Below are 12,799 nucleotides of genomic sequence, written 5' to 3' on the forward strand. Positions count from 1 at the left end.
TCTTAAAAAACGACATAATTAAAAAAACACACCAACAACACCTAATTTCTACTTGAGCTTGTTCATGTGAACCATTTTTTGCACTTGCAAGGGTTTGCTGGCACAGGGGAAACTGATATGTTTATTGGGAAATATGAATCCCACTCAATTTCACTCATCCATGAGACATCATCAACCCAATCGCTGGTTGTGGGATCTTCAACATCTCTTTTTTTTGGGTATGTTGTAGGCTCACCCTTGGGCACTACTCTTGGCTCCATCTTGACTGTAGCGTTAACAGTAGGCTCGTTCTTCGGTATTGCTCGCGCCGTAGGCTTCACATCGGGTTCAACCTTGGGGGTCGGAAAACTAGTTCTCTTCCCGCGGGGGTGCCCATCACTGGTAAAAATCTCCCTAAGCTTGCGTATGGGCATAGCGGGTAGAGGGGTTGTTTCAGGAATATCGCCAACGCCGACTGGAGTCGATGCAAACTTTCGAAGTCTCTTGCCAACATTAACGAACTCGTTTTTTTCAGGCTTGAGATCGATCGCCTCAACATCCAGAACTTTGGAAAACAAACATGGCCTCTTGTGCATTGTTATGCTTTGTGTGTGATAAGTAGGTAACAATGCTTTGGGGATATACACATTGGGGGGTGCTGAAACTTATTTATAATGAAAAAGGATGGGGGTGATTAGATATGAGAGTAAATGACAAATTAAATGCATCACCAGGAAAATAAGGGGAAAAGTAACAAAAAGATACATCTTGTTCTATGTATTATGGAAAAATGTATCTACAGCTAGTGTTTTGTACAAAAAATACAAACAGAAAAAAAAACACTACTATATGTGCTAATAATTTTTTTTTTTTTTGTTAACGGCTTTTGTAACGAAAAGGGACCTTTTCTAGCTAATTATATACATAAAATGGATGTAACGACAAAAATATGTAACATGGTATAAAAAAAACAAAAAATCCATAAGATTGAAAAATCTCAGATTCAAACACAGCAAAGAATCTACAAAAATACTAATGGTGAAAAAAATGTAACACATTAAAAAAAAAAAAAACCTAAAAAATACATAGCATTAACAGGTACATACTAACGAAAATATCATTAGCATACTAACAAAAGATAAATCCAGCTAAGTACCACCCATTTCTTAATCTCAACAAACAATGCAACGTTTACTTCTAACACAAAACATTAGGGATATCATTTCATAATGCAACTGATCAGTTAAAACATATTCATTAAACTTAAAAACATACGACATACCAAAACCACATACATCCTAACATGCAAACATATGCATGTGCATCGACTTTCATATAATCTACACATGCAAACATGTGCATGTCCAAAAGGGTTGATCAAAGTTTACTTGCGCTCCACTAAAATGGAGACCAAAAAGCTGGCGTCATAAAAGTTTTCAAAACACGCACATCACACACATCAACATAAAAATACCAAATCAAGTGGACTCCTGGCTCGCAGAGCTTGAGTCTTCGTCCTCGTCCTCGTTACCCGATTTATTCTTCTTCTTCTTTTTCTTGCAATTTCTTGAATCATGCCCAGTCACGTACTTCATACAGGTTCGGCAAAGCCTGGGTGTTTTGGGAGGTTTGACAGCAGAGTTGCTCGTTCCATCCTGAGGTGCTCTAGACAATCGCCGGCGTTTGCCGCGTCCTTTGTTCCTGATCCCGTCTGGGTTGTCGAGAGTTACGTCCCCATCTAAAGAAACACCAAGCAATTCTTCAACAGCAGCATAGTTATCATTGTTGGCTCCGTCATCGACTGGTCCTCCATTTAGTAACTTGCATTTCAGTTCCTTTATCTGCTCAGCGAACGAGGAAAGTCCTCCAACATCGCTTCTTAATGCGTCCACACATTCAGTTACGATCTCAAGGATCTGACTTCTAGCAGCAGCTTGTGGACGAGTGTCAACGCCATATCGACTCTCAATAGAAAATAAACTTTTAGGAAGCACGTCCCTAGACCAACGCTTAACAACATACTGGGCCGGGATTCTTTCAATATTGTTTACCCGGTAAACACAAAAAATGTGCCTACACAAATATCCAATACGGATGAAGTTGTTGCATGAACAGGAAACCGACTGGTTACTCAACTCAAGTATAACCTATAAACACACCAAAACACATAATTAAGCTTCTATGAAAAAAAGCATAATGAATAACTTAAAACAAAAAATGCAACTATAAAGATACATCAAAATTACCGTAAATGTGTTGGTTGCATTGTTACGTTTGTCCAATTGATTCACATAGTAAACACAACCTTCCTCACAATCCTCCGTGTTTACAATGTAACAAAACAGCTTCCCCTTGTATATCTCTTTTCTTACTTCCGTAGAAATTGCATGTGTATACAACTCAAAGGCATGCTTCTCAATAGCTAGGTCAGTACTGTCCATGAATACACTAGATGAAGTTTTAAACTCTGCAACGCGTTGCCTGTAACGCTGATTGTCTATCCTAGTCTCGTAACATAGCATGAACTGAACTAGTGTGTTAGCACTAGAAGAGTTGACCTTGAAGCTTGAGTTAGAGCTTTCACATCTTGATGTAGTCTTCATCAAACAACACATTGGGATGTCACGGAAGTAGGCAGGTACCCATTGGTCCCTAATTGAGTACATGTCCTTCAACCAGTCGTGATCTTGTAACCCATATTCCTCCATCAAAAGTTGCCACCGCGTCTCAAATGTAGATGGCTTCATGTGAATACTCCACACCAAACGATGCATCAATGCTCTTAGCTCAGAGTTTTGTAACAAGTCTCCAGCAATCTATACAAATGAAAACACAAAAACTGTTAAAATAATTGAAACAAAAACAAACTTCTCAAAAATAGATTCATAAATTAATAAAAACCTTGGTGGGAAGTTTCTTCATAATATGCCACATGCAAAGGCGGTGCCGAGAGTCTGTGAAAACCTCTGAAATGGCAGCTTTCATTGAAGGATCCTGGTCCGTCAGAACTAGCTTTGGTTGCTTCTTGTGTGCCTTGAGAAATGATTCAAGTAACCACTTGTAAGACTCAGTGGTTTCGTTGAATAACAAGCCAGCACCGAATGTCACACATTGTTTATGATTATCAACGCCTGTGAAGGGAACAAAAATCATGTTGTACCTGTGCGACAAAGAAAACAAAAACAAAAGTTAAATAGTATGTTAAAGGGAAAAAAAGTGCAACTATCAAAAACCTTACTTGTTAGTGTGATAAGTCGCATCAAAAGCTAACACATCCCCAAACACCTCGTAGTTTATCTTGGAAATTTCGTCTGCCCAAAAAATCGATCTCAATTGCCCTTTCTCAACAACAAACTCATAGTAAAAGTCTGGTAAGCTCTCGGATCTTTCTTTGAGACGATCTATAACAAGTTGCGCATCACGATCGCCAATATAAAGCCTAACCGACTGGCTCCAGTTCTTAAAATCAGTTGGCGTGCCACGTACATTGTGATGTCCACCCATCAGGGACACTAAAACTCTGTGAGAAACAATCGGACCAATTCTGTTCAAACTCATGTTATGGATAAACTGTTTGGATGCAAATGGTAGTTTCCTTGAAGTCCTACTTAGGTCACGATTGAAACGCTCAACAAACGGATGATTATGGTGCTCATTGAACCCTACCACTGTGCACGTAGAACTGCCCTCACAAAACTTAACCAGTATACTAGCCTTGCAATCTGTCACTGTGAAATTACTTTGCCTAATAGTCAAGCTTGAATGCTCCAAAGTATCAGTTTTACGCTTAATCTGTGGTTTTGAATATTTAGTACACCTTATGTACTGGTGAGTGACAACCCCCTTCCATCTCTTGGTTTGCCCCTTACGAATAGAAAACCCAGAATACACAGCATAATCCTTGTACATACTGAACACATCCTTCCACGTTTCATAAACAGAACCAACAACAGGCTTTAAAACAATAGGAACATTAGGACACCACATTCTAGTCCCATTGGGTGTGTGGTGAACATAAAATTCCTCGTCCGCATGAACACCTAGAAAAAGTGTATTGATTAAATAAATCATAGCACGTATAGGTTAAAACACAAATTTACTTGTAACATGAAAACATAACAAACTGATACTATAGTTTCCAAAAATACAACATTAACACCTTTTCCAAAAAAAAATTCAAATAAAACGTGGAAGTACATTTTATTGATGACGCCAAAAAGTGTAGATGCTATTGCATTTTTTTAATGGTGACCATATGTCATACTTTGTTAACGTATACTTGCTAAATTATTATTATGGTATGCCATAGTGTCACCTTTTCAATACATACTATCATATATAACCTAATCATAGTACCAAGTTCAATACCTTGGTTTCCAAAAACATATAAAAACTTAATACAAGTCTAACGACATGTTTTCTAAAAGCTTGTTTCTTAAAAAAAATGGTTACACTTGTTTTTTGCCTTGGAAAAAAAAATACCACATTTTCAACCAAACTACCCAAAACATCATCTGCTTAATAATAATAATAATAATAATAACAATAATAACAATAATAATAATAATAATAATAATAATAATAAACTACAAACAACAATTAAACTATAGATAAAAACAATGACCTGTTGATAACAACTGAGTAAAAGTACAATCTTGAACACCATCTTCATCATCATCTAGTCCATTTTGATTCAGATTTGAGGCTACACATAAAAAAAAAAAGTTAAGCAACAAGAATCCAATGTACAACTAAACAAAAATAAATCCTTATTTTACACAACAGAAAAAAAAAGGAACCAACATGAATCGAACGAATATCTACACAAGCATTTAAAGCTGTACATCTAATGAAACAGAAAAAAAAATCACTCACGTGTAATCGCTGAAGAAATAGGTTCAGGATCTGGAGAAACTCTACCCTCAACCAAAGCATCTTCATCTTCATTAAATGCAAAATGAAGTGAAAGATTATGTGGGACAACATTTAATGGTGAACCGGGATCATCATTGAGGTTGGCTACCTCCGTACCGCCGGCAACAGTTAGATGTTGTTGGTTGTTCAAATCAGCCATGTTAAATGCAAGTTCTCATCAATGATGAGTAAATGGTGAGTAAATGAAGAGAAAGAAACTGATGAGAAGAAAAGAGAGATGAAGAAAGTTGTGATATTAAGAAAATAGAGAAGAAGAAAGTCTCCTCCAAGTACATGCATTTATTAAAAGCATGACAAGATGAAAAGGTGGGTATGATACAAATGAAAGAAGTCTGCGTGTGGCAGACATCACCATCGCCATCTATACATTTCAAAAGTGAGACATGCAAAATTACTATCATGCCCCTCATTCATCAAATAATAGTTTAAACGTGGATCAATCCTGGCCACATATTAGAGTTTTCAGGGTTTAGTCAACTGGACTGAGTTTTCTCATTATAATTAGCCTATATATATATATATATATATATATATATATATATATATATATATAGGTAGAGGATCCTGTAAAAAGTGAGTCTTTTGTAAGAAGTGTAAGAAATAATCTTGGAATGACAAGTGTCCCTCCTCTTAATTAATTCAAAAGGGTAGATTAGTAATTGTATTTTTTTGTCATTTAATTGATTTACAATATAACTGAAAAAAAAAACTGACGATGAGAATGTTTAGGGATTGATCACAGTTCACGTCATCTTGTTAACCTTCCGTCATCGTCTTCTCCGAACTCCGATTCAGATCATCTTCTCCGATTTGAACAAAATATATTTAGGGAGTCCAGCGATGCAGGTTAATGTATATCATAGTGTTTTATTCTGGTGTTCTATTAAGTTGTATGGTGTTATATTCATAGAAGGTTGCTGGGGATTCCAGAAAAGACACCATGACTTGAATCATGGCGTGGTGTTTTATCTGGTGACATTGTTCATGGCATAGTGTTTTAAACATCTGGAGACAAAACACCACGCCATGAACAATGTCTCCAGATAAAACACCACGGCATGAATAATGTCTCCAGATAAAACACCACACCATGAACAATGTCTCCAGATAAAACACCACGCTATGAACAATGTCTCCAGATAAAACACCACGCCATGAATAATGTCTCCTGATAAAACACCATGACTTGAATCATAGATGTTTAAAACACCACACTATGAACAAGGTCTCCTGATAAAACACCATGACTTGAATCTGGGAATGTTTTGTATTTATAAAACACTACGCCATGAACAATGTCTCCAGATAAAACACCACGCCATCAACAATGTCTCCAGATAAAACACCATGACTTGAATCTGCGATTACGTTTTAAAAATCTGGGAATGTTTTAAAGTATGAAGAAATTCGCTGATTTTTTTTTTGGAGATTGATGGCGGTTACATATAATTCGCTGATCTTTAGGAGTTTGATGGGTGGTTTTGAAACGGTTACCATATTTGAAATGTTGGAAAAGTCACTATTGCCCTTCAATTTTACAAAAGCCCCTTCTAATTAAAACACAATTTACACTTTAATACCCTATTGATCTCAACCATTAGATCAAAGATCCAATGGCTTAAAACACTTCTTACACTTCTTACACTTTGGACACTTTTTACCATATCCCTACCCTATATATATATATATATATATATATATATATATATATATAGAGAGAGAGAGAGAGAGAGAGAGAGGATGGTTCAAATGAAAACCACTTTTATTGTGAAAACTCAAAAACTAACTAAAAAAAGCCTAAAAACACACAATTTTTTTTTTCAATTTCTTTATAAAAATCGCAGGCTTTTATATATAAAAAAAATTTCAAAAAAAAAAAATTATTACACATGTGTACTACCAAATTTTTTTTTTTTTTTTTTGAAAAATTTTTTTATATATAAAACCTGCGAAAATTAGATTGCAAAAAAAAAAAAGAAAATTGGTATGTTTTTTTTGGCTTTTTAATTAGTTTTCGAGTTTTCACAATAAGTAGTGGTTTTCATTTGAACCTTCTCCTATATATATATAAGCTAATGAATAGTAATTTTAATATTATAATAATATATAGAGTTTTTTTAAACTTTTATTTTATAATAATATTATTTTCATTACTTTTAAGTTAAATAAATAAATTTTCATATTTTTCTTAACTTTAATTATTATTTTTTTATCATGGGTTGGGATAAGTTTGGTCTTAACCGGTACTGGTATCGAAAATACCGGTATGCTCCTGCTCGATATGGGTACATGAAGATAAAAACCGGCGCCAGTCTGGTACAGAAAACGCCAAAAGTCAGTACCGAATTGATATTGAAAATCTTTTAGTTCGGAAAATTCGTTACTGCTACCCAGTACCATTTGCTCATACCTGATCACGGGTACCGTACGAACAACAACGATATCGTACAACTTTTTTGTATATTTACTTCAACTTTTAATGATTTTTTTTTTTTTAGTTTCATGGGTAGGGATGAGCTCAGTGCCAACTGATACCGAAATGGTACTTACGATCTTTCAGTTCGGGAAATTCGGTGCTGGTACCCAGTACCATTTGCTCATTTCTGACCACGGGTTTCATACGAGTAACATCGTTACCATACAACTTTTTTTTGTTGATTTTCTTTCGGTTATCTTTTTGTTGTTTTTTTCAACGTTTTCTTTTTATTCTTATAAGCAGTTTCGTTCCCAACGCGTTCGTAGTGATTTCAAAACACACATCAACATTCACTATTCTCATAACTAATGTTTAATATTTTAATTTAATATACCTTAGGTTTTTAACATATCAGATGCCCAATTAATTACTAACACCATGTCTAACTCAATGCTAAGTGCTAACAGTGTGTATATTTCTCATGACTTGATTCATTATTGTCATAACTAATGTGTTTTATTTAAAGTGTATGTTATGATACGTCTAACCAATTATAGTAGGTCATCCACTTTTAAAGTTTGATTTGTTATTATTTTTAGTGCACATACAATTGTGGTCACGCACGTTGGGTCGCCTTTTGCCATTACAGACAACGCTCTAGCTAACATCGGGTTACCCCGAATAGCCGAGTTTTATTTCGTTGAGCGTTCGAAAAAAAGATATCATGCATCATTCACTCTTAACCATGGTTGCAGAAATCGGTCTAGGCGGCCGATTAATCGGCGCCTAGGCGCTAGGCGGTCATCTACTGCCTAATTTTGAGCTAGGCGGTCAATTAATCGGTCATGGTCAAAAATCGGTCAAAATCAGTCCTAGGCGGTCAAAATCGGTCCTAGGCGGTCAAAAATCGGATTAATCGGACAATATTAGTCGGTCAAATCGGTCCTAGGCGGTTCTAGGCGGTCCTAGGCGGTCAAAATTGGTCAAAATCGGTCAAAATCGAACCATACTATCTGAAACTTGAAGTATTTATGTGAATTTTGAAGTACTATTTTTATATTATTGGGTATATATATATAAAATTTTGAAAAAATACATATAAAAATCCCATTCCGATTAATCCCTAGGCTGTACCTCACCGCCCGACTAGCGCCTTCTACAACATTGCTCTTAACTAACACAACATAAATTATCTGTAAACCATAAAGTCTTCCTACGTATATTTAGCATCCAAAAACAAGAAACCTTTACTTACGGAACAAAAATCTATCATCCTACAAAACAAATAGCTTACACACCCTCAAGGTCCTATGATAATTTGTACCTGATGCACTCATTCTCACACCTACTTTCTCTCCGTCATGTATCTCCAGGTACCGAAGGAGTATGTATAAATAACCTGACATGTAACTTACATAAACATGTATGCATGAACCCATCGTTCCTAACACATATTTACATACGCCAATGTACGATCCGATTCACATACCAACACTATATACCACCTTTACCATGGACCTGAAATCGTCTTTTTCAGACGGTTTCGTTTTGCTCCAGGTTTCATATTCATCATCTCCATAATCTGTGATTAACAAAGAAAAAAAAGTCAAAATTTCATTTTAGAAGTCCTGGATTATTACACGCAATTGGCTCTGGATCATTAGATGACTACCGCATCTAGTGATATGGAGACAATATAAGAGTTAGCTGACTCATACTTGGACCAGATAGACATGGGTAAAATATAACCCAACTAAATGGAAGTCTAAGTAATGATCTTAGTATTCAATAAAAAGATATTATTTTTCTTCCTTTGGGATTATCTAGTTAAAAATAAATAAATAAATAAATAAAAGATATTATTTTTCTTCCTTTGGGATTCTCTGTTTATTTACTTTCGCTCTATCTAGTAAAAAAAGTAAATAAATAAATAACTTTAATCTTTAAGTCAGGAAAATAAAAGGGTATTCCTGAAACATCAAAAAGCCTGTGGATTTCAATCAAAAGAATAATGGGTAATCATAAAACCAGACACTTTTCATTTTTTAGTTACTAGTTTTTTTACCTGATTCTTCTGCATCTTCAACATCTCTTCCTGCAAGATTGGAGGTATATAAATCCAAAGTCTTTAATCATAAAAAAATAAAATAAAATAAAAACTGTGAGAAAATAATAATTCATACAATCAGGTATGCTTTCACCTGTTTCCGTTTCAGTTCTTGATTCTTCTGTTTCAGTTCCGAGACTTCGGCTTCCAGTTCCATAGTATAGGCCTACAAACACAAGGTAATAAAATACATGAAGCATTTCATATGAAGAAATACATTGATTATATGACTAAAAGAACTTGCATACATGATACATATGTAACATGTTCCATAAGTTGTGGAACATGGTCCGGCTTAGTAGTGTGTGCTCTAATTAATTCGAGAATGTTGAGATCCCAACTGATTATGTTCCTTAAAAACATGTATTATGTTACCTGAAAGTGAAGTAACATCCTTATAACTTCTTAGGATGTGAAACTTCATAATCTCTTATCATGAAGAGGCTTATCCCTATCAAATTACATGTCTGTCGCATAAGATAACCGTTCTTTCATGAAGCCGTTTGAGGTGTCAAATTCATAGATGTTTAGAGAATTTAAGTATTGTTTGGATATGTGTTTTGAAATTATACATAAAAAACAGTTAACTTTATGAGTGTATGTTACTATTCTATAATGTAATGTGTAACCAAGTAAATTCAACAATAAACACAACAGTTTGAAGTGCTAAAAAACAACTAAAACCAATAAATCTAAAACCATCAATGTTAAGCATACCAACCTGTTTCCGAGCGCGTGATCTAGCCGCAGACTCTCGGTTCTTAATCATCCGCCTCTGCCTCCTCTCCACAACTTTCTCAATAGCCCCATTCTTCCTCCCCCTAAAAACTCCATTAAAAACATAAGGCACAGGCGATACAGACGACGTATCACCACCATTACTCTTCCCTAACCCATCCGACGAAACCGCTGGAGACCCTGCAGCAACCGTAACCCCCCCAGCCCCACCCAACCCACCCATCATCCCCATCCCACCTAACCCACCACCATTCATAACCGAATCCGAAATCCCCACAACCCCATTCCTGATCACAGACTGATTACCCGTCGGTAAAGCCATCGGAGGCCCACCCCCATAAGGCAAATTAGTCTGCTTCGGATACAGCGGTGGTGGTTGAGCTTGTGCTGTTCTAACGCCATTCCCACTTAACGGTAAATTCCCAGACTGGAATGAAATCTGATTACCCCCACTGTCTTCAACTGCAACATTCTGAACCTGACCTGCCCCGTGTTGGAACCCGAGCCCGCCGAACCCGGGCTCATCTCTAACTACCCCAGCTTTAACCAAAAACTCCTCAAGTGTCATTTCCCCTAAAGTCTGCTGCCTTTGGGGGAAATCCGGTTGACCGAAACCGCTATTATACTCCTTTGACAAATCTTTCCATACTTCATCTACTGTCTTTTGACTCAATGTTCTTGGCAAAGTCAACGACCCTTGTCTCTGTAAACTTGTTCCGGGTGCCCCGGTCCCACCGATACCGGTAACACCGGTACCGGTGTTATTTGAATTTCCCATCGTTTGCATTTCTTCTGCATTCCATATGTTTTTTAGTAACTCATCCATGTTCATCGACCCAAAATCTTTACCGATACTACCCATGGTGTTTTGCAGCTCATCAAAAGTCAACGAGTAGATTGATCCTTGACGGGTCAACGGGAAGTTCCCCGGTGGCCGCCCGCTGCCCGTTGGCTGATTTCCGAAGCCCTTGTAATTCATAACTGATTATTGTAACCTTAACTACTTTCCTAATATACAAACACAAACAAATTCATATTAGTTTCGTTAATTTCACCATGTTTATCAGTTATGAATTATTAGTCATCACTTATCACACACTTAAATTCATCCAAGTTTTCTTACTAAAAAAATCCGTTGCAAATTCAAATTATCGAATATAATTAAATTCAATAATTCATATCAATTTAAGAACACACATCAAAATCATCAACAAACTTAAATTGTCGAATAAGAACACAGAGCTTCATTAAAATATGAAATTACTCTGTTTTTTTCGGTAAATTTCATCAAACACAGCTAAATTCACATCAATAAAATACCTAAATAATTCATTCACAGCATTCGTCATTATTTTCAGTTATTACACACATCAAAATCATCAAAACAAACTCAATTATTAAATAAGAACATACATCTTCGATAAAATATGAATTTGCTCTGTTTTTCAATTGGTGAATTTCATCTGATAACTAGCAAAATTAACAAAACCCAGATGAAATCTTCATGAAACAAGACTCAATTACTAACATAGAACAGAAATGATCGCAATCATCATGTTAATTTAAATCAATAAACCAAAATTAGGCAAAAAGATGAAAAATAAGTTACCTGAATTGATTGATAACTGAATAAAATAAAATAAAGCTTCCTGAAATGCGTTAACTTAATCAAACAATCAGTTGATTAAATTATATAATCATGAAGTGGCAACTGTAGTTGTAGAAGAATGAAAGGGGTCCATGAGAAGAACAGGGGAGTGTGAAGGTGTATTTTTATAAGGGAGTGAAATGATATTTTTGGAAGTTGGGGGTGTGATTGGTAGATATGTTTACGACAGTGGGTTTTTTATTGTTGGGTGATAATATGTGGGTCCCGCAATGTGAGAGACGTGGACGGTTGATTGGGAGAAGAACCTACTAGAGCTCGTCAAGTGGAATCATCTTAGCCGTCCACGTGTACGTGGATGAATTGGTGGGTTTGTGACACATGATTTTTGTCGTGGAGTGGGATGGACTTTCTTGTGACTTAATATGAAAGTGTTAATGGTAACATGCTCGTCAATATTATGCAAGTTAATTAATTAATAGAAAATATAAATATTCAGGCTTTACAAGTATTATGAAAACATAAATTATATATACATATATTTAGAGGAGAGTACAAGAAGGATAAGATAATGATAAATCATTAAATCATATCTATGTCTTAGATGATTAAAAAGTTATTTTCATTAAGACTTCAAGCTCAACAAACTATTTTTATAAAAGCATTCACAAAGAATGAGATAATGATAAATCTTATCTCTATCTTAGAAGATTAAAAAGTTGCTTCCATTAAAACCCCAAGCTCAACAAACTACTTTTATAAGAGCATACATTGAAGTAAGTGATTCGGTTTGATAAAAAAAAATAAAAAAAAAAATAAAAAAATAAAAAAAAAAACTTAATTAGGGTGTTTGTAATCTTTGAAGTTGTTTGAAGATTCAAATCGAAGTAAGTGATTTGGTTTGATATTCAAACAGTTCAGTTTTGATGGTTTAACAGTTTACCTATTCTTTCCAAACTAAAACTTGCAAATGGTGATGTAAATGAAACTTTCATCTTTGACTTTGATTATTTATGTT

At 35.4% G+C, this 12,799-nt stretch overlaps 2 protein-coding genes across 2 annotated transcripts; both read right to left on the reverse strand.

The window, feature by feature from the left end:
- Positions 1-1,457: 1,457 nt before the first annotated feature.
- On the reverse strand, positions 1,458-5,053 carry LOC110876689 (protein FAR1-RELATED SEQUENCE 5-like). The gene is made up of 6 exons (XM_035977112.1): positions 4,855-5,053; positions 4,604-4,684; positions 3,218-4,019; positions 2,881-3,139; positions 2,226-2,795; positions 1,458-2,126 (listed from the first exon to the last, which is right to left on the reverse strand). The coding sequence occupies exons 1-6, from the start codon at positions 5,051-5,053 to the stop codon at positions 1,458-1,460; spliced, it is 2,580 nt and encodes an 859-aa protein (XP_035833005.1).
- Positions 5,054-8,519: 3,466 nt separating this feature from the next.
- On the reverse strand, positions 8,520-11,976 carry LOC110879426 (ABSCISIC ACID-INSENSITIVE 5-like protein 5). The gene is made up of 5 exons (XM_022127884.2): positions 11,785-11,976; positions 10,159-11,183; positions 9,532-9,603; positions 9,396-9,425; positions 8,520-8,912 (listed from the first exon to the last, which is right to left on the reverse strand). The coding sequence occupies exons 2-5, from the start codon at positions 11,152-11,154 to the stop codon at positions 8,838-8,840; spliced, it is 1,173 nt and encodes a 390-aa protein (XP_021983576.1). The 5' UTR covers positions 11,155-11,183; positions 11,785-11,976; the 3' UTR covers positions 8,520-8,837.
- Positions 11,977-12,799: the final 823 nt, after the last annotated feature.

This window comes from Helianthus annuus, chromosome 9 (assembly GCF_002127325.2).
Source record: "Helianthus annuus cultivar XRQ/B chromosome 9, HanXRQr2.0-SUNRISE, whole genome shotgun sequence".
NCBI classification, from domain to species: Eukaryota; Viridiplantae; Streptophyta; class Magnoliopsida; order Asterales; family Asteraceae; genus Helianthus; species Helianthus annuus.